Source organism: Olea europaea, unplaced genomic scaffold (assembly GCF_002742605.1).
Source record: "Olea europaea var. sylvestris unplaced genomic scaffold, O_europaea_v1 scaffold8, whole genome shotgun sequence".
Classification (NCBI taxonomy): Eukaryota; Viridiplantae; Streptophyta; class Magnoliopsida; order Lamiales; family Oleaceae; genus Olea; species Olea europaea.
Window position 1 is genome coordinate 64,005 of NW_019266434.1, and position 23,784 is coordinate 87,788.

The 23,784-nt window shown below is 36.3% G+C and overlaps 1 protein-coding gene across 1 annotated transcript; it reads right to left on the bottom strand.

Moving 5' to 3' along the window:
- Positions 1-11,660: 11,660 nt before the first annotated feature.
- LOC111391533 (cytochrome b561 and DOMON domain-containing protein At2g04850) lies at positions 11,661-13,332 on the bottom strand. The gene has a single exon (XM_023016766.1). The coding sequence runs from the start codon at positions 13,219-13,221 to the stop codon at positions 11,998-12,000; it is 1,224 nt and encodes a 407-aa protein (XP_022872534.1). The 5' UTR covers positions 13,222-13,332; the 3' UTR covers positions 11,661-11,997.
- Between the last annotated feature and the right edge of the window lie 10,452 nt (positions 13,333-23,784).

Sequence of the window (23,784 nt, forward strand, 5' to 3'; positions counted from 1 at the left end):
AACGCGTCACAAATTTTGTAATATGCGGCCGCATAGAGTGTTTCTATGCGGTTGCATGGAAGAGTTGTTGTTGCCCAAAAATTTCCCTACATGGGTCTATACGACTGCAAGCCAACTGCATAGCACTGAATTTTAGCTCCAACTTCGTCCGCTTCTATTACGTCGATCCGTTTCGATTCGGCTCTCGAGCCCAACATGAAAGTTGCCTCGTTTTGCATCTTGAACATCATTCCTTCAATAGTGGATTGAACAAGTAGTCTCATCGCTTGATTTACCCGCTTTGCCCTCGAACGTGTTATGGTCCCCTTCAATACTCAGCGGGTCTTGATTCGGACTTGTCTTCGTGACTCTCGCATCTTGGATCATATCATCCTCTCTCTCTTCAAAATGATTCGTCCTCGAATCTGCACTTGCATCAAAAGGAAAAAGACCAGGCACATTAAATGTAGCTGAAACATTATACTCACCTGAAATATCCACTTTGTATGCATTATTGTTGATATTTTCGACGGCTTGAAATGGACCATCTTCCCATGGCTGCAACTTAGACTTTCTCTGCTCTGGAAAACGCTCATTTCTGAAATGTACCCAATCACCTCGTTTAAATGTCATGCGCTTTCTTCCTTTGTTTGCATTTGATGCAATAAGCTTACTCTTTTCTTTAATTTGCATCTTGATCTTCTCATGGAGTGACTTTACCAACTCAACTTTTCTCTTACCATCCAAGCTATCTCATTCATTCACAGGTAACGGTAACAAATCCAAGGAAGTTAGTGGGCTAAACCCATAAATGATTTCAAAAGGTGAGAACGAAGTAGTAGAATCTATAGCTCTATTACATGCAAATTCAACAAAAGGTAGGCACTCTTCCCAACTCTTCAAGTTTTTATTTATTACAGTGCGTAATAATTGAGTCATGGTCCTATTGACCACCTCAGTTTGCGCCTTGGTTTGTGGGTGACATGTTGTGGAAAATAATAATTTCGTGCCTAATTTACCCCAAAAAAGCTACCAAAAATGACTAAAAAATTTTACATCCCTATTTGACATGATACTCCCAGGGATCCCATGCAAACGCGCTGACTCTTTAAAGAACAAATTTTCTATGTGAGTGGCATCATCAGTTTTATGACACGGTATGAAATGCACTATCTTACTAAACCTATCTACCACCACAAAAATAGAATCTCGTTCATTCTTAGTCCTAGGTAAACCCAACACAAAATCCTTTGAAATATCAATCCAAGGTTCACTAGGAGTAGGTAACGGTGTGTACAACCTTTAAGGTAAAACCTTAGATTTAGCCTCCTTACAAGTTATGCATTGGCTACATATCCGTTCAATGTTACTTTTCATCTTAGGCTAATAAAAATGCTCCTTTAACATTTCTAAAGTTTTCTTAACCCCACAGTGTCCCATCAATCCACTGCTATATGCCTCCCTTACTAGCAATTCTCGCATCGAACACTTAGGAATACACAACTTTTTTCACGAAACAAGTACCCCTCATTCCTAAAGAACTTGTCTATAGACCCCTTATTACATGATTTATACACATCAGAAAAATCCAAGTCATTCACATACATATCTTTAATGTGCTCAAAACCAAGTAATTTAGAACTATGAGAAGTTAGTAACACATACCTGCGAGACAAAGCATCTGCCACTACATTATCTTTACCTTGCTTATAGCGAATGACGTAGGGGAATGTTTCTATAAATTCAATCTACCTTACATGCCTCTTGTTCAGTTTTTTTGACCTTGCAAATGTTTGAGAGACATAGATCAGTGTGTATTACAAATTCCTTAGGCAACAAGTAATGTTGCCAAGTCTCCAAAATTCGAACAAGTGAGTACAACTCTTTGTCATACGTAGGGTAGTTAAGAGCGGCTCCACTCAGCTTCTCACTGAAATAAGCCATTGGCCTGTTGTCCTGCATCAATATTGCTCCAATCGATATTCCTGAGGCATCACACTCAATCTCGAACGTTTTGTCAAAATTAGGTAACGCTAAAATAGGTGCTTTACATAATTGATCTTTAATTGTATTAAATGCTTGCTCCTACTTACTATCCCAATGAAAATCTATGCTCTTCTTTACTACCTTGGTGAGTGGTGTAGTGATTGTGCTAAAATCTTTCACAAATCGCCTATAGAAACTAGCCAATCCATGAAAACTCCTTACTTCGGCTATACTCTTAGGTGTAGGCCACTTCATAATAGCTTTTATCTTATCCTCATCAACCTCTACTCCATTGGCACTAACTACAAATCCTAAAAAGACAACCTTTTCCATGCAAAATGCACGTTTCTTAAAATTAGCATACAATTGTTCTTTTCTTAATACTACAAGCACTTTTCTTAAATGCTCTACATGCTCATTTAGGTTTTTGCTATACACTAGAATATTATCAAAATACACCACGACGACAATTTTCTTATAAAAGCACATAAAACATGATTCATCAAACGCATGAAAGTGCTCAGTGCATTGGTGAGTCCAAATGGAATGAACCACTCATACAGTTTGTATTTAGTTTTAAATGCAGTTTTCCACTCATCACCTTCTCTCATTCTAATTTGATGGTAACCACTCTTAATATTAATTTTACTAAATATGCATGCACCATATAATTCATCAAGCATATCATCTCACCTAGGGATAGGGTGACGATACTTTACCATTATGTTATTGATGGCTCTGCAATCCACGCACATCCTCCATGTTCCATCTTTCTTTGGCACTAACAAAACTAGTACGGTACACGGACTCATGCTCTTCCTGAATAACCCTTGCTTATCAACTCCGCAACTTGCCTCTGAAGTTCCTTTGTCTCCTCGAGATTGCTCTGGTAAACTGGTCGGTTTGGAATGACAGCTCCAGGTATGAAGTCGATCTGGTGCTCAATATCTTGAATGGGTGGTAACCTACTAGGCACGTCCTATGGAAATATATCCTTGAACTCTTGTAATGAAGACTTAGCCAAATTGGGGAGGGATGGGTTAGATTCCTTAAAACTGAGGAGTGACTCTTTGTAGACCAACAAAATCATTTTCCCCATCTCGACTGTTGCTCTCTTCAACTCACTCTCTTTTGCAAAAAAATTCGCTACTTTTCTCTCCTCACAGAAGACTCTTTTTCTTTTTGCTCTTGGGGCTTTATTCTCTGGACTTGCCCCCTCACTATTTTCTCTCTTACTCATTGTCTCATTGTTTTCTCTCTTTTTCTCTAGCTCTCCTCTCTTCTTCATTTTTCAATTTAATTTGGTCTTCATACACTTGCGCCGATGCTAATGGTGCAAGGGTAATGGACATCCCATCTTTGACAAAGCTGTATCGATTCTTGTATCCATCGTAAACAATCTTTCTATCGTATTGCCATGGTCGCCCCAGCAACAGTTGTCCCGCATGCATAGGTACCACATCACATACCACTTCATTATGATAATTCCCAATTGAGAAATTTATCAAAACCCTCCTATTTACTTTGATTTCTCAACAATCATTCAACCATTAAAGCCTATAAGGTTTAGGGTGTTTTAATAGAGTTAATCCCAATTTGTCCACCAAAGTTGTGCTAGCCACATTTGTACAACTCCCATCGTCGATGATCAAACTACACACCTTATTATTAACATGACATCGAGTGTGGAATATATTTTTTTGCTGTTGCTCCAAGTCATCCGCCTTGATTTGAGCGTTAAGAGCTCATCTCGTGACCAACAACTCTCCTACAACATATTCCACTATCTCTCCATCATTAATTTCCTCTAACTCCGGCATGTCATCATATTCACTTTTGCTTTCACTTACAACCTTTCCATTGTCCCTCAACACCATCGCTCATTTGTTCGGACACTGAGAAGCAATGTGTCCCGATCCCAAGCACCTAAAACACTTTATTGTATTCATTCTCATCCAGTTCACTATCGTAATCATACGCCTCCCGCCTTTCCATCCTAGGTTTTAGTCTACCTGGTCTCCTAGCGTGAGGTATTTTAGCCTATTGCCTCATACTAAGATTCTTAACTAATGTATCAAGCCTATTTAACCTATCCACCATATCCGTAAACAACCTCTCAAATTGCCTCATCATATCATTCTATGCATTAATGTGATTATCGTTACAGCTTGAATTGGAACCTTCTTTGTCAGACATCTTAAATCTAAAATTTATTTAATTATTTTTCTGCCTTACCAATATTTCACTCGGAATCGTACAATAACGCTTTTACCCTCTATTGATCTCACATCTTTACCTTTTACCACTCAGTGCTTTCGTTCAAGTGGCTCAAAGAACAAAGTGAACTCAATAGGATTTAACCTTGTGGAATTCTAAACCAGATGCGTTCAAGAGTTATGCTAATAACAGGAATTTGACACAATGGAAATAAAAATTTTGAATGGAAAGCTAACACGATTCATGAATTGATGAATGAAATTTATGGATTAACACAAATATGACTGAAGGCAAATTATGAATGTGCTAGTACTAAATTAGATAATAATAGCACAATTTTTTTTTGAATTTTTGAATTTCTCTCTCTCTTTTGCAAGATTAACTAATTACTAGCAAATAAACAAATTTTGACGAATTAACGATTGACTCATGGTCTAGGAATCAAATAACAACAATAACAAGACACGGAACAAAGATAAGAAATTAGAGACTCAATAACGTAAGACACAAAAGAATAACGCGAAAAATAGAAAGAACAAAATTTTAAAGATTTGAGATAATAAAAATGTATAATCTCGATTAATTTGGAGCCTATACTCTGATACCAACTGATGCGAACCCGGTTAGCATGATCACTAACGAACCCATAAAAGACCTTTGAACCCCAAGAAAGCCAAGAATTAACCCCGGTTTATGGATTTGAATCCCAAGATGACGAACCAAGCAATCCCATAATAATAGTAATATGAAGGACCTCTTGATCATGGAACCAAAGACTCACACCCGAATTTTGAACGCTACAAGGAAGCATCTTGATAAGTTCAAAAATTGTTCTAAGAAGAACAAAGTTTAGAAAGCAAGAATTTCCTCTCAAATTAATTCTCAATCAATAGGAGAAAGTATTTATACTAATCTTAAAAGATATTGTCTTCGATGAAAATTATGCTTCAAATATCGAAAAATAATAATTAGAATCAAATTTTTATGGAAACTAGAAAAGTTGCCAAAAATTGAAAACACGTCCCAAATTTTGTACTATGCGACCGCATAGAGTATTTCTATGCGGTTGCATAGAAGAGTTGTTGCTACCTAAAAATTTTCCTGCATGGGTCTATGCAACCGCAAGCCAGGATGTGCTATGCAGTCAACTGCATATAATTGAATTTCAGCTCCAACTTCGTCCGCTTCTATTATGTTAATCCATTTCGATTCCGCTCTCGACCCCAACATAAAAGTTGCCTCATTTTGCATCCTGAACATCGTCCCTTCAATAGTTGATTGAACAAGTATTCCCATCACTTGATTTACCTGCTTTGCCCCCAAATGTGTCATCGGTCCACCTTCAATACTCAATGGGTCTTGATTCGAACTTGCTTTCGTGGCTCCCTCATCTTGAATCATATCATATGTGTAAGAACATTAAATGTGTCATAGGTTAGGAAGTCAAAATGATGGATACGATTAAATGGTTTGGTTGAGGAGATGAAGCCAGGTAGCTCCTTATCTAATGGACACCATCTCATGTGTCACACTATAAATACCCCATTTTTGTATCATTTGAGGGGGAATGCAACTCTTGACACCAAAAACTACTCTTTGTCTTCTTTCTAGTTATTGATACACTTGCTTAACTTGAATTTTGAATACTTTGATATCTTAGAGTTGTCTATCATTTGTTAATTACTGTACAATCGTTCCTGAAAAATATTACTCGAGTCTGATCATATTTTTCTTGTGTCATAAAGCTTCTCCCCATGTCGACACAAAGCTTCTCCCATGTCCAAATTCGAAGTATTGTTGACTAGCAACCCGTCCATACATGTTGGAATTTGTCTACATAGACCTCAATGGAACCCGACACCTGTTCACAAATTTTTTTGAGGTCAACATATTGACACCATCTATGGGAAGTCACACTATAACCACGAACATCCCGTGGAAAAAGCCTGCCATTAGCGAGTTGGGTATCTCCCTTACAAAAGGATTTGTTCTTGAAGAAAGAACAAGTGGAAGCCCAAGAAAGAGATTTGGAGTTTACATCTATACTTGGATTGTTGATATTTCTTGAAAAAGGATATATTGAGATAGAATTCCATTTGTATGATCCCCATATCTTTGAAGAAAAGATTTGTACAGAAAAATGAGTTCAAGCAGTGAGGAAGTCCCATTTAGAAAGGTTAGGAAGACCCCTGAAGAAGGAGGAAGTTGTCTCTTGGAGACCTTCCCCAGTGGGTCATCACCGACCTCATCACTAGCATAGACAAGGTAGAATGAGAGTAACTACCCAGCTCACTCGGGAAGTAGTTGAATGGCTACCAACATGGAAAGCATCATATAGAAACATGCCTTGTACAACAGCTCCAAATGCAAAGAAATAGGAAGAAGTGGCCATGAATCAGACCAGTTAAAAAGGGAAGAGGCCTCTAAAGAAGAGGCCATGAAAAAAAAGGCCATCCTAGAAGGCAATGCCACTGAAGAAATGGCCTTGAATAACTAAGAATGGTAGGCCTCTAAAGAAGAGGCTACGAATAAGAAGATCCCGTTAAAATGGGGAGGTTACTAAAGAAGTGGCCTTGAACCAGGCTCCTTAGAAAGGAGGAGGCCTCTAAAGAAGAGGCCATGAATAAGTAAGATCTCTAGAAAAGGTGAGACTGTTGAGGAAGCTGCATTGAACAAGAAAACCCCCTAAAAGGGGAGGTCTCTAGTAAAGAGGCTATTGGAAGACTCATTTTACGAATGGAAAGCCATTAAAGAAGGGACCATAAAACAAGCAACCTTGAAGATGATATTTGATGAATTAATTTAGAGGCTTCATCCTTGGAGTATGAGGCTTCATCATTGCCTATGCAATGCCCCATTAGGTGAAAAAAAAATCCAAATTGAAGGGGAACAACACAAAAGAAGAGAAAAAGACTAAAAGCGTACAAAAATGTGAACTTTGGGATTGAAATGTAGATGTTCCGAAAGTTAAAGATCATGAATGCAATATATCAAAGGTATGATTGAAATAAAAGAAAAAATCTAAGGATCAAAACGTACCAAATCAAAAGTTGAGGGACCTAGGCATGAAATTACTGAAGGACTTAAAAGGCAATTTTAATATTTTATCTATATACAAGCATAAGCTTCCACAAGGCTCACCACATAAGACCTCATATTTTGCCTATGTTTCAGTATCTCAACATGCAAGGCCTCATCCTTGCCTATACTTCAGGCTCACCATACTATGCTTTAGTGTCTCAGCATACAAGGCCTCATATTTTGCCTATGCTTCAATGCCTCAGCATGTAACGTGCATCATCCTTCCCTATGCTTCAGTCTCATAATATAAGGTTTCATTCATAGCTTTGCGAGTGTTTATTCTTCTCTTCTCATTATTGTTGAGCCTAGCTGTAAGATCTTGTCATTTTGAGAAACTCCGATAGTTTTAGAGCTATATGTGAGATTTTCCCCCCCTCGCTAGATGCTTATTTCTCGTCCACTTGAGGCCAGCTTACAGGTCTCATATAGTTTAAGAGAGTCACTAACCTTATATTTATGCCTCGCTCAGCAAGATGCTTTACCATACGAAATGTTTCATTACAAGTGCATTTATATTAAGAGAGTTTATATTATCCCCTGATGGATGAACCATCCACCATGCAGGAAAATATAGGTGCTTTGAGTCCAAATTTTCTAAGGTTGATATCACATGCCTTCCATGTACAAATAGTCATGGGAGAAGCCTCTGCACGGATGAACCATTCATCATACAGGGAAGTATGGGCATTTTGACGAAGAGCTGGATTTGAAAGGGGACCGTCTCCTAGCTCGTCAAAGAGAATAACACATGCCTCCTCATAGGAGAAGCCTCTGCACAGATGACCCATCTACCATGCAGGGAAGCGTAGAAGTGTTGGATCCTTAAAGGGACCACATCCTAACTTGTCAAAGCAGATAGCACATGCCTCCTATGTATAAATGATCATGGGAGAAGGCCTCAATATGGATGAATCATCCACCATGTAAGGAAGTGTCGGTGCTTCGATGAAGAACTGGCTCCTAATGATCGTCAAAGCGGATAACACATTTCTCCCATGTACAAATGGTCATGGGAGAAGCCTCTGTATGGATGAGTCATTCACTACGCAAGGAAACATGGGCGCTTCGACGAAGAGCTAGAACACAAAGGGGACCACCTTCTAACTCGTCAAAGCGGATATCACATGCCTCCCATGTACAAATGGTCATGGGAGAAGCCTTTGCATGGATGAATTATCTACCATTCTGGGAAGTGTGGATGCTTTGATGAAGAGCGGGATCCTAAAGGGGGTCCCCTAACTCGTCAAAGTGGATAGAACATGCCTTCCATATACAAATGATCATGTGTCAATTTGATCTAAAAATGAATCGATAGAACCTTCTTCAATTTAGGTCTAAATTCTTCGCTTTTGTGAATACGAAAATGTGCCCGTCCTTTTCTCTCCCTATCTAAATCTAATTTTAACTGGATCCATTTGAATTGATAAGAATTCAAACATGGGTTTGATTCACATTCCATTAACTGATAATTATTTACTATTCGAAGAGAGGAAAAAATGGAGTTTTTATCTGAAGAAATGCTTTGAGAAAGGGTAGATGTATTGAAGAGATAATATTTTTTCAACTCTCATAAAATGGAATCTATTCCAAATATATGTGCCATGTCTCCCTCAATAGGGTATAAATATTGAGTCAATCTATTTACAAATATGTTTTTTGGTTGTTATTGTAGCTTTAATACTTATTTGGAGGCAAGCGAAGTTGGTAAATTTACAATGCAGTGCTCTAAAATATGGTGAGGCGCGAGATGAAGTTAGCGTGAGAAAATGTAAATGTAAATTTCATAATAAGTTGAATTTGCATTTGGGTCATTTGTTGGGCTGGGCTATCTTTCCCCACAATGTCAATCTTTTCTTTTTCACCTCAAATTTAGGGTAAATTTCTTTAGCGATCACTGAATCTTCAATAAAATATCAATAGGTTAACTAAACTTTTAATTTATCTACATTTTGTGTCAAATTTATTATTTTTATTTATCATATTCGGTGACCTATTTTCCGAAAGCTGACTTATATTGCTTGGTTTTTAAAATACAATGGATCTTTCAAGTAACTACTATGTGCTAAACTAGAAATGTAAATTGCAAAATGTGAGTACGACAATATTTCTAGACTAAAAGGTTGACGCAATGGTTATTTGACATACCACAAAGCGATCATATGGGACATTTGCTATGATGCCCTCAATTAAAATTTTAATTGATTTTAAAAGTTTTTCCAGATTCCGGTATCCCGAATTGAGATTTTATTAAATTCCTTCAAAATCTAGGAGTACTCAACTGAGATTTTAATGTATTTGAATGAAATCCTTTAAAAGTTTGGCATCCTAAATAATTTGTGGATTTATAAGAATTTCAATCATGATTTCAAGAAATTTAGATGGATTTTAAGTTTAGATTTTTTTTGAATTTTCCTATTTTAATGAGATTTTTATAGATTCTATAACTCCTCTTTGGACGAGGCTCTAGACCAATTCTACCAGATAGCAAGTCAACCATGCCCAAACTCTAAATCATCCTCCTACCTAGTTGAGGTGAGGTTACATACAAGATAGCTGAGGTAATACATCACTTTAGTCAAAGTGCCATGTAGATGTCGACCTTCATGGCATAGGCAAAGTGCCACGCATGTTGTAGGGAAGAAGTGCGAGGCAATTAATCTCCCACTTCACATCTTTCCAAGAGATCTTTCAGACAAAATCTTCCTACAATCTTAAGGTCAGACCTATAATGTATGGATTGACATGTAGGAGATGATTCCTCAACCATTAGGATGAGACCACGTCTTTCCATCCAACTATCAATAACACATTTCTTATACTATAAAAGCTCACACTTAATACCATATGAAAGTAATGCAAATTTAGACTTCAAAGCTACAAGTTTGATTCCAATATATATTGTTAGGAAAATGTGTAATTGGCAATCTGTGACCAAAGGACCTATTTGTCAAAATTGTAAAGTCAAGGACTAAATTGTTCAGGGACTAAAGTTGCAATTTAGTAAAGGTCATAGCATAGGTCTGTGGTAAAGTGGGATGCTTTGAAGATGCAAACGGCGGGTTGATGTCGCTGGAGTTTCGCCCTGACCTTGCTAGAGCCAAAATTGCAGAACTGACCTCGCTGGAGTTTCGCCCTGACCTTGCTAGAGCCAAAATTGCAGAACTGACCTCGCTGGAGTTTCGCTGATCTATCGCTTGAGCGAAGGTACGTCGCTCGAGTTTCGCCAAGACCTCGCTCGAGCGACCATATTATCTGGCCTTTGGTAATTCTAATGCCTCGCGAATTTTTAACGTCCTATATTACCAAATTCGACCTACTATATAAACAAAACGTTCGATTTTCTAATCAGACCTTGGCAAACATTAAAACAACAATTCCTCTCAACTTTCAAAGGATTAAGAATCAACAATAAATTCATCTTTTTCATCTTTGATTCTTATGGTTCTTTGAATAAAAACATCAACCCGCACAAAACCAAAACACCCTTTCATATTTCTATATAAACTTCCAGAAGATCATCTGTTTGAAGATCCGGGAAGGAAATTGCTTGAAGAACTGGAGAGCTTGGTGATTCACAGGAAGTAGAAGATATTCAAAGTTGAGATTTTGGCGCAGATCTGCAAAATTCAGGATAACTGTGGTCGATACAGTAAGGAGGTCAGAATATTGTTAGAATCAATAATGTCTGACGTACTGTAAGTCAATATCTTCTATAGTGGATCTCTACTGGTTTGTGCCCGAAGTTTTTACCCAGTTGGGTTTTCTCCGTCAACATTTTGCTGTGTTTTTACTGCTTTCTGCTATTTACTTTTCAACCGGTAATTCAACTTAGGTAGGTAAAGTATGTAAATGAATCTAGGTAATGTATAATTGATGTGACTTGTTGCATCAGTTAATTAATTATTTTAATTCCGCATAAACACCTATTCACCCCCCTCTAGGTGTTGGTTGGGTCGAACTATTGCTTTTTCATATATTAACCTCATACCTTCGTAAATCCAGCCCCTCAACACCTAGTGGTTCATGTCTTTAGCACATCATACACTCGTACACCTATACATTGATTTACTTGATTGTCGAAGTGCATGTGGTTACATCCTCCACCATCGAAAAAGGCTTGTGTGATTGATAGTTTATCCAAGGGTGCAAGAACAAGGCTGTGATATGTTGGCTACGTTTCCCTACAAAGACGAGGTCAATAGATTCTATGAAAATCTATTCAAATTCACGAAATTCTATAAGATTTATAATTTTTAAAAATTTATTAAGATCTCATTTGAGGACGCCCTTGTAAAAGTAAGAAATTTCATCAGTTTAGGAGATGAGTGGTGACAGAATTTGAACTGAAATTTAGTGATCCAATTGAAGCAAATTAAAATTTACTGACCCAATTGAGATTTCTCCAAACTTTAGTGACCGCACGTTAAATTTTCCCTAGAAAATGGTGTTAGGCAAGCTCCCAGCCCGATGGGGCTTTCACTGGAAATTAATACAAAGCTGCATAACTTTACTTCACCTAGCATTGCAGAATTTCATTCTATTGAACAAAACTGCTGTGAACGTTGCGAAAGCTAAAAGACAGAATATGTGCTGCATATTACACATTCTGTACATATATGATTGACCAAAATTACTTACAATATCAAATATATGATTTTCAAAACTCCACCTTTTTCTGGAAAGTAAATCCCGTCTTGTTCTCATTTCTAAAAAAGTAAATTTAAGAATAGGCTGTCAACCATGACCTGATCCGCTGCCTTTCTCAGAACTTCCAATTCCAATTCGTCCTTCTCTCCTTAATTTATCTTCCTTGGATTTTCTACAGAAAATAACCCAAGAATTCACTTCCAGTGCAATGCAAATGCCAATGAGAGTAGACAAGCACAAACAGTATGCCAACATAGCATAAGACCTGCTTTCTCCCATCACTTGGAATCCCTGAAAACAGTTAACGACACCCAATACTACACAAGCATACCCTACAAAATGATGGTACGATTTCCAATACTTCCTGAATTTGTTTGTTGTTTTAGGCCTAAACAAAAGAGCCAGTGTTTGAAGCCACCCGAGGCAGAATGTTGCGTAACCGAGTTTCTGATGAAGCCCGTAAACCCGTCCGGGAGACAACTCCCCTAGCCTAATTCCAATAGAAAATCCTACAGTTCCTAAGAAAACTGCAAAAAGTTGCACTCCAGCATGTGCATAAAACCATGTAGGGCCTAAAGTTTGTATATGTCTTAAATATCGCGCAGTTACGGCCCCTATTGGAAGTAACATTCCCCAAGAAATCGCGTTTATGATGCCATGAATGATTTTTAGTGTCCTGATATTATTGTTTTGTGCCTTGGCCGTAGTTGCAGACAGGACATCAATTGTGGCTATGGACGAAAGATCATTGATTGCAGTTTGATGTATAGTTGGGGAGTAACCTTGAACATATAATCCGCGGTTCCATACATAATGAATCTTCGTTTTATTGGGGACGAGTTTGAAAGTGGCATATATTTGAATAGTTGCACCGTCGTGTATGGTGGCCATACGACCACCATATAAGGTGGCGGAGGAGGAGAGGAGGTGGATGTCAAGGGGGCGGGAAAGGAGCGGTGTTCGTTGGAGTTTCACTGTGGGATCTAGAATGTAAGGTAGCAGGACTAGTTGGCCCGAGTTGGGGTCCGGGAAAGCGATCAAAGCTCGCGTTCCTGTCATTTCAGGAGAAATCGGATTAATCCCGAACCCAACCCAGCCTGAAGGAGATATGAAGCTACCAAAGAACACGAGATCGAGGGTGGCGTTTTGAGGATGGAAAGTCCACGAGATTGAGGCTTGTTGAGTAGGAAGTGTCATGCATTTTTCGAAAGTTTTAGATACTGTTTCAGACGTACAATGCGACGAAAATGAAACATCCGGTACCTGAAGTGCGACGAAAAGGAAGAAGAAGAAGAAACAGCCAGGTAGCATAATTTACCGTTCAAGTGAAGTGATCAAAATTGAGATGATAGGAAAAGGAGGTTTAATTTGTTGGCATACATCTGTTTTTTACATAATATATAAAAGAGTAGTTTTCATCAGTGTGTGGTTGCATTAATCATGAGAAACCCACTTTCATTACTTGGCTTTAAAGAAATCCAAATTCCAGTTGCTTCACAGGTTTCCATCCTTTTTTGTCATTGAATATATGATATGCTTATTAGAGAGGATTATAATATTAAGGAAGAAAAGAAGAAGTTGAAATCGTTGTAATATTGAGTTCATTATAATTTAATACTGCAAATCAAACATGTATCGAATATTGTGTCTATTTTCTTTTGGTTTAAAAACCCATTTGCTCTTGAACTTGTGCGTTTCAGTTTAATACTAAACTTTAATGTATCAAAATAGCCACCCAACTTCATTTTTGTGTTTCGAGCACGTCACTATGTCTATTGCCGTTCATTATAACTAACTATTTTGCTAACTTTGAACATGAAAACATGACATGGCGTAAGTCTTGGTTGTTTTTATCAACCTTGACATCTATCTTGATAAGAAGAATGAAAGAAACAGAACACAAGAAAAATGCAAGGGAACTAATGGTGTAACGACTTGACACAGGACACGGCGCATTTTCTGTTAAATAATAGACGCCAGAATGACGTTGTGGTCTAACTGAAACTTTTGTAAAGTTACAAAGATTTGTATGAAATAAATTAATGTTTAGTGGGCAAGATGACATTAAGTAGAAAGTTCGATGACCATTAGTGAAATTACCCCATGTTCTTTCGTAAATTATATGTACCTGTTGTTATCAGGTGTAAACCCAAAAAATGAATAGCTTTTAGTGTTGAAATTTTGCTTCACTTCGAAGCTAAGATAGAGTGGGATGAAGGCATGATTGGGTCACCGAAAAAATTGAATCCACTCATTATAGTTTGGTGTAATCAACATACATAATAATAACAGAGACTCTTGAGGCGTGCCAGTCAATTTTGGATGACAAAAAAGTGATGAAGATGATCAATGGTGATTTGTAGCATGTTATTCAGAAGTTTCTATCTAGCTTTCGCTTTGTGCTAAAATAAAGGCAATCCTATAACATATTTGCTTAAAATACTATTTAATAAAAACATGCGGATTGATTAAATTATCTCACTCTTCTGGGAAGCCGTACCTACTTTTCCACACCTAACTTAAAAGTGATGTATGGTTTTGAAGTTGATGTAACTTAAAATACACACAAATGTCTTTCTTCCTGATTTCAATCTCCATTTTATAGAAATAATCTCCTATTCATAATGGGTAAAATATGCCAATCTTTATGTGACAATGTCATGTCAACGGTCAAATCTATAATTTTTGACAAGTCAGTATTGAATTTTGTCAAAAATTGTAGGCTCACGTCAGTAGTGGACAAAATAACTCCTACACACGGTGGGTACAAAATTATCTCTGCTCCATTTTAACGGTCTCATTAGTCACTTCACTAGAAATCAAATAATATGATAATCAATTGTCAAATAAAATAAAACTAAACAGAGATGCACATAGTTACTAAAATACAATTAGTCGAGATCACAATTATCCACTATAAGTTGTTGATCTATAGTTGACTTCTCGTTTTGATTATCATAAACAAATTACGTTTATTTTTAATAAATTGGATTTGAGTTTTTATAGCAATTATTGCAAGATCGACAAAAATTAAGACACAAAGATCGAGATCAAGAAACCAGCAATTCAGCCCCCTTGTTTTGATTATCACAAGCAAATTGCTTTTATTTTCAAAAAAGTTTTGAAAACCAATTCACTACTCTTGGTTAGCTATTTTTATGCTCGCCAATTTTAAAGATCACAAGTATCAGAATCGTATTTTTAAACTTAGAAAAGCTCTTTACGATTTAAAACAGGCTACTAGAGTTTGGTATGAACATTTGAGCAAATTTCTACTTTCAAATGGTTTCTCGATTGGAAAAGCATCTATACTACACTTTTGTTAAAACTCATAAGGAAGATATGCTTATCGTTCAAATTTATGTTGATGACAATATTTTTTGTGCAACCAGTGTTCGTCTTTGTGAAGAATTTTCAAAATGTATGAGCATAGAATTTGAAATAAATATGATGGGAGAACTTAAATTCTTTCTCGGCTTTCAAATTAAACAAATAAGTGATGGAATATTCATAAATCAAAATAACTACATATTAGACATGCTCAAAAGGTTTGAAATGGATGATCTAAAGCCAATGAACACTTCGATGAGTACATCCATAAAGTTTGACAAAGATGATCAAGGTACTTCCATTGACATAACTAAATATCGAGGTTTGATTGGAACCCTTCTTTATTTAATTGCAAGTAGACCCAATATTATGTTAATCCTAAGGAATCTCATGTTAAAGCCATAAAAAGAATCTTTAAATACTTTAGTGGAACTCAAATTTCGGACTTTGATATCCAAAAGAGACTCACATTGACCTACTTAACTATTCGGATGCCGATTGGGCCAATTGCTAAATTGATCGAAAAAAGCACTAGCGACATATGTCATTTTCTAGGTTTTGCACTAATATCATGGTTTAGTAAGAAACAAAATTTCATGGCATTATCTACTGCTAAAGCTGAATATATCTCGACCGTGAGTTGCTGTACACAAGTGCTATAGATGAAACAAAGCCTTAGTGATTATCATTTATCTTACAATCATATTCCTATTATGTGTGATAACAATAGTGCCATTAACTTATCTAAGAATCCCATATTGCACTGTCAAACGAAGCATATTAGAATTAGACATCATTTTTCTTAGAGATCATGCACAAAAGGAGATATCACGTTAGAATTTATTGACACGAAAAATCAATTGGCCGACATCTTCACCAAACCTTTAGCGCTTGATCGATTTTCACACATTCGAAGAAGTTTAGGAATTATTAACGAAAATGATGTGCTCGATTAAAATAAAATTCTTTTCCTATTATTTGATGATTTACAAAAAAAAGAAAAAAGAAAAAAAAGAGAGGCATCCCGACGCATCTTGGTCTGTCCGGACGATCAGGACATGAGTGTTTGGATTGACAGAACTTTTCAAAAGAGTTATTGTTCTATTCATCCGGACGTTCGGATGGTAAACCAGATGTCCAGTTCAACACAAAACCAAAATAAATCATGATAGTTTCATTTTCTTCCTTTTTATTGCGATTTCCTCCCTAAAATCACTCACTAGCCCAATTCTTCACTCAATTATCTCATATTTGTTTGAAATTCAAATATCCAAGAGATTAAGAGCACCAATCTCTCAAAAAATCGAAAATTCAAATTCAGAAAACCCCTAAATTTACTCCACCCGAGCCCTCTATCAAAATCTGAAATCTCCATACTAATTCCTCAATTTAGTTGTCGAAATTCAATAACCCCAACACAAATTATCTCAAAATTTGAAATTTCATCTGCAAGTTCCACTTTTTGCTTGCAAGAATCAAGTCCTAGTTCTTTAATTTGCCCACGATAAGAGTGTAAAATATAATATTTTCTCCTCTTAATTATTGCATTGGTGTGATTATTTGATATCAAAATGCACTCATTATACTTATACTTTGATTTAGGTTGCAATTTGGTAGAAAATATGAAATTTAGAAGAAAAGAAGGAAAAATGACCAAAATAGAAGAAAGTGAAAGTTTATTGACCAAGTTAGAAATAATCTAAAGATGAGACAGGTGATGGAATGATGATTTGAGAAATCTAGGAGTCCATTGGGTGCAATTAGAAGTCAAAAGAAATTAAATATGACCATAACTTATTCACAAATCAAATTCCAACCGCATAAATATTTTCCAAATTTCCAAAAGAATTAAGTAGCCCTTTGTGTTAATTTTTCAACGCACTTCAAATTTCCTTAATTGGACATCAAGAGAGAAAGTTATGGTCAAAATATTGAAAATAGTCACACAGAATATTCTAGCCGAAAATTTAGTTTCCTTATTTGGTTCAATCTCTTTTGGAAACAAATTGGCATATGGTTTTAAGCCCAGACTGGATAGAGAATGCCTCTCTTCATCCTTACATCAATTTTCTTTGGTTTTTGACTCAAAAGTTCCATGAAGAACTAAAACACTTGGTGAAGTTTAGAAGGAACTTATTGGATTTGGGAAAATCACATCAATTGCTCATGTAATTTGGTATTTTATTGTCAAACAATTCTAGATTTTACACTTTCTCCTTAGGAATTGATTTTGAAATTGGTTTAATTTTTATTAGATCTTTCATAGATTCAATCATGTTTTTTCTAGTGTTTGATCGAAATATTTATTGAGTTGCAATTTCATTTATGTTATTGGTGGGTTATTTATGATCTTATGCTTGAAGTACATGGTTACTTTTGATATTACTCCAATAACAATTGTGGAAATGTGTTAGAAAGTCTAAATCTTAGAATTACAATTGGAACTAAAGTGATCATTACCGTTAAATCTTCCAATTAGAGAGTTGTGATGAAAACTTCTAATTGAGCAAAAAGCCATGAGTTATTGATGTTGATGATCCAATCCAATTGAAGTAATTCGGATGCTTCACTAATCTCACATATTGATAATTAAATCTCATTCCAATTAACAAATTATTTTCACATAATTCACGAAATCCTAGTTCGATAAAGATAAATCCTTTAAACAATTCGTCCATCTCCCTATGGAATTGACACCCCAATGCTATACTATAATTACCGCGTTATACTTTGGGCGTAATCAAATTTTGGCACCGTTGTCGGGGAGATGGTATAGATAATTGAAGGATTCTCAAGCAAAAGGGTGACTTCGTTCATCTTCTATATTTTTTTAGTTAGTTTAATTTCTTTTCTTAGTTATTTTGTTATTTCTCATCTAGTTTAATTTTTTTGTGTTTTATGAATAGGCATCGAGATGAGTGAGAGCGATTCATTATGAGGCCTCAACCAGTGTTTGAATCACTTTCTAATCCTTTTTTTTTTATACTGCATCTATTACCATGAACACTACATCACATAACACAATGAGTGATAGTGAACACGAAGAGGCACCAACTAGGACTTTGCACGATTATCTTCACTCCACTCGCACATCTAAACCATCAAGCATTATATTTCCACCTAATATGCCACGTATGAACCTTAAATCAGGAACGATCCAACTTATTCTCACCTTTCATGGTCTTGAAAATGAAAATACATATGTGCATATTAGGGAATTTGAAAAGGTGGTTGCAACTTTTTACAATCAATGTGGTACAATGGATGTAGTCAGGTTTAAATTTTTTCCGTTTTCTCTTAAAAAAAGAGCAAAGAGCTGGCTGTATTCATTGCGGCCATGTTTGATTGGGACTCGGGCTGAAATGACCCAAGCTTTCTTTGGCAAATACTATCCCCATCATAAAACCACTGCTTTTAAGAAGTAAATCTCTTCATTTGCCCAAAAGGATAGTGCAAGCCCGGGAAAGATATAAAGACTTGCAAGCCCTTTGTCCCCACCATGGTTATAAGAGTTAGCGTGTGGTGAGTTATTTTTATTAGGGGTTAACGCCTAGGAAGCGTCAATTTGTTGAAATGATGTGTAATGGTGAATTCTTAAAAAAAGATCAAGATGAGGCTATTGAATACTCAAGATGACCTAGCAGAAAAGGTCCATACCTGGACTGGACCTAGTATCTCTGATAGTACCAATAGGCCACGACCCTAGAGAAATTCTTCTAGCACAGGCATTTACTACCTTAGAGAAGTGGACAACCTTAAAGCCAAGGTAGAATTCCTCACTAGAGAACTTGAAGCCCTACGTGCTAAGGATTCAAAACTCATGCAATCTATTTCCCGTGTTGAGCCTTTAGGGTGTTTTGTGCGTGGCAATACTGATCATCCAGCACAGGAGTGTGCCACTTATGCTGAGATGAGGGGACTTTATGAGGAATACTGTAATGCTTTAGGCGTATATCAAAAGCCTTATACTGCACCTCCATATCAACCTATGTCCTCTGGGAACTCTTTAGAAGACACTCTACATGCATTTATAGAGGCACGGAGTAAGACTAACCAAAAGTTTGAGACTATGATCACCCAAATTGTTGAAGAAAATAAGGAAATAAAATCTCATATGTCCAAACTAACTAATGTCTTAGTTGTAAAAGAACGTGGGAAATTTTCAGCACAGGCTCAACCAAACCCTAGGGGGCAACACATAATATAAACTTCAGGGTCAGGAGAAAGTAATCTTAGAAAAGTAAATGCTATAACCACTCGGTCTGGTAAGGTTATTGAACCAACACCCAAACCTAGGGAAGATGAAAAAGACCTTAGCAATTCAGAAGAGAGTACCCCTAGTGAGGAGGTAGTGAAAAATCCTTCTAGAGTGCCTTTCCCTCAAACTCTCAAGTCTACCTTAAAATTTGTCGGCCAACATATTGAAATCCTAGAGCATCTAAAACAAGTAAAAATCAATCTATCTCTCCCACATGTGATCTCCCAGGTTCCCATATATGCTAAAGTCTTAAAAAACTTGTGCACTATGAAGAGGAAGCATCATGTCAAGAAAACTGCTTTCTTGACTGAACATGTGAGTGCTGTGATTGAGCAAATGATCCCACCAAAGAATAAAGACCCTGGTTATCCTACTGTCTCTTGCATCATCGGGAACCATGAGATTTCACAAGCCCTTCTTGATCTAGTGGCTAGTGTCAACATCATGCCGTATGATATTTACTTATCGTTAGGGCTAGGAGAGATGAAACCCACATCAGTAAGTTTACAATTGGCTAATCGATCTACTGTTAGGCCTAGGGGAATAGTTGAGGATGTGTTGGTACAAGCTGACAAAATTTTACTACCCTGTTGACTTCTTGATTTTGGACCTAAATGTTGATGTGAATGTTAACTCCAAAATTCTCATAATTCTTGGTATACCTTTTCTTGCCACGGCTAATGCTCTTATCAATTGCTGAAATGATCTAATGAAACTATCATTTAGGAACATGACCTTGGACGTCAACATCTTTCACATCATGAAGCAACATGAGGAGGATGACGAGTGTCATCAAATACTCATAATTGATGCACTCATTTAGGAGGAAGCACTTCTAATTATTCACCCCGACCCTTTAAACTCTTTCCTTTCGAATTCTGAAATTTCAATAGGATATGCTATGCTGACGATAAATATGCTAATATCTATGCTGCTTTTGATGATTTGTAGGATTATGGAGCATCACTGGTGCTTATCTCTAATGAGTTTGGTGTAATGCAAGGAAAATTGACAAGGCCCTGGCTAGATACGGGCTAAAGAAAGCAATATTAGGTCAAGCCAACGACAATAAACAAAGGCGCTGCTTGGGAGGCAACCCAAGGGGAGATCGTTCCATTCTCTTTCTTTTCTTATTTTGAAAAGTTTAGATGTTGAGACACTTGTTGAATCATTTTGTGTACACAAGCCTTGTGGTAAGATAGTGGTTAAACATATGTAGCTAGAAGAGTCTCTTGCTGAAGTTTTCTTATGAAAGCATTGGTAAAGACTGATAGCCATATATACTAAAAACGGTAATAAGCATTTATTGATTTTGTGAATTGGAAACTTCTTCTGAGAATAACATTACCCGGTCTATGGTAAGACGATGGATTATACTTGGGAAATGATAACAGTCAATTTAAGATTGAATTTGAGCCTTCAGACTAGTTTTTCTCTTTTCATAATTATAATTCCCTAATAGCCACTTTGAGCCAACACACATATAACCATTTTTTCCATGCGCCTATGTTATCTATACTTCTTCACTTTGGAATAAAGTTAAACCTTTATGCTTCAAAGTGTATAATAGGTAATGAATGTCATTTGAGAAGTAAAGCAATGAAGAAAAGTGATAAGAGTTGATAAGTGTTCAGGTGAAGAGATAAATCTTAAAAGAAGAAGAAGGGGAATTTAAAAAAAAATGCGAAAAGTTGAAAAAAAAAGAAAAAGAAAAAGAAAATTAAAGTGAATTGCTATCGGGAATTGAACGGTTGAGGAATGCATTGATGTAAATTATTGATATGTTGAAATACTTGTTGAGAAGCCTAGCTAGATACTTGGAAGTCCTTAAATTCTTTTTGCCTTACTTTTCATGTAACCCAGCTTAATCCTTTTAACACCCTTTGCATTGGCTGTTTTGCTCCGAAGTATAGTTGCGTTAAGAAGTGAATGGATTCTCATTTGAGAGTATGCCTATCACAAGATCAATGTTTGTTTGTTGCTTATTCATAAATATTTAAGCCTTCAGGTTATGAATATATACCTTTTCTCAGCTCCATAGATAGAAACCCGCACTAAACACTTTGATACCCGTGAGTTATGGGGCTGAACCTTCAGCTTGAGACATGCTTATTGTTGTATGTTTTAAGGTTGGCAGTAAGATGGTTATGGCTTGACACACACTCACACATTTGGCATGTGTTTTCGATAGCTTGATGATCATAACATTGTTAATTTCTTGCGATGTTGAGTTTGAAAGGAACATGGCATGTGGTTAAATTGATACTTAATAATTTCACTTGTATCACAGTCTACTCATTCGTTTACTTGTTCTGTATTGAATTGCTAATGACTAGCAATAAGTAAGTTGGAGGGTATGATAAGAGCATAAAATATAATATTCTCTCCTCTTAATTATTGCATTGGTGTGATTATTTGATACCAAAACGCACTTATTATACTTATGCCTTGATTCAAGTTGCATTTTGGTAGAAAATGTGAAATTTAGGGAAAAAAAAAGAGCGAAAAATGACCAAAATGAAAGTAAGTGAAAGTTTAGGAACCAAGTTGCAAATAATCTAAAGATGAGATGGGTGATGGAATGATTATTCGAGAAAGTTAGGAGTCCATTGGGTGCAATTAGAAGTTAAATATGACCATAACTTATTCACAAATCAAATTCCAACTGAATAAATATTTTCCAAAATTTCAGTCAGAGATTGAAGTCCACTTTGTAGCCCTTTGTGTTTGCTTTCTAATGCACTTGAATTTCCTTAATTATACACCGGGAGAGAAAGTTATGGTCAAAATACTGAAAGTAGTTGCCCATAATATTCTAGCCGAAAATTTAGTTTCCTTATTCGATTCAACCTCTTTTGGAAACAACTTGGCACACGGTTTTAAGCCCTAGACTGGATAGAGAACGCCTCTCTTCATCCTCACATCAATTTTCTTTGGTTTTTGGCTCAAAATTTCTATGAAGAACTAAAACCCTTGGTGAAGCTTGGAAGGAACTTATTCGATTTGGGGAAATCACATCAATTGCTCATGTGATTTGGTATTTTATTGTCAAACAATTCTAGATTTTAGACTTTCTCCTTATGAATTGATTTTGAAATTGGTTTAATTTTTATTAGATCTTTCATATATTCAATCATGTTTTTTCTATTGTTTGATCGAAATATTTATTGAGTTGTGGGTTATTTATGATCTTATGCTTGAAGTATATGATTACTTTTGATCTTACTCCAATAACAATTGTGGGAATGTGTTAGAAAGTCTAAATCTCAGAATTACAATTGGAACTAAAGTGATCGTGACCGTTAAATCTTTCGATTAGAGAGTTGTGATGAAAACCTCTAATTGAGCAAAAAGCCATGAATTATTGATGTTGATGATCCAATCCAATCGAAGGGATTCAGATGCTTCACTAATCTCGCATATTGATAATTAAATCTCATTCCAATGGACAAATTATTTTCACATAATTCACGGAATCCTAGTTCGATAAATCCTTTAAACAATTCATCCATCTCCTTGTAAAATCGACATCTCAAGGCTCTGCTACAATTATCGCGTTATACTTTGGGCGTAATCAGCCCATTTTCGCTATTTCATCAAATTTCCAAAATGTCAAGGTCTCAACGAGGTAAAAGGGCTGGAAAACGAATGAAACAAATCATTGGGCAATCTCCTCCACCTTTCTTTGAAGAAGAAATGGACTTGGAGCCCGAGGTGCCTGTTGATTTTGCCGATTTTTCAATTGAAGAGCCCACATTTAATCTAGAAGAGTATTTTGAAAATATGGGTAGGTATCGGTCGTCACTATGAAAGAACCCGAATACCCAAGTCTAATGAAAGGATTTTATCAAAAAAACACACGTTGCACCTCATTCCGACGAGATTGTATATTTAGTTAAAAATGTACGCATCATGATCATAAAAGCATTAATTTGGGATATTCTCTAGCTCGAACCGTGTGACTTACAAATTTTTCTTTATAAAGCTCATCCTACTTTGGACGGCTATGATCCTTTCGAGGCATGTCGTTGAGTCACCGGGAAGAACATCTAAAATATTACCAAATTAAATGTTGATCAATTGAGTCTTCCATGTAAGATTTTACAAAATATTATTGCACATGTCATTTTTCCACGAGAAGGTCACCAAGATGAAGTGTATAACTTCAATCTCTTCATTTCTCGTCGGACAAAAATTTGATTTTCCAACTATTGTATTAGGACTTATGAAACTTGTTCATTCATTATATCATGTTAAAACTTTACCCTATGGGATGCTTCTCACAA

Bases quoted from the DNA above. Each gene is read 5' to 3' on its own strand.
- LOC111391533 (XM_023016766.1), bottom strand. From the start codon at position 13,221: ATGCTACCTGGCTGTTTCTTCTTCTTCTTCCTTTTCGTCGCACTTCAG.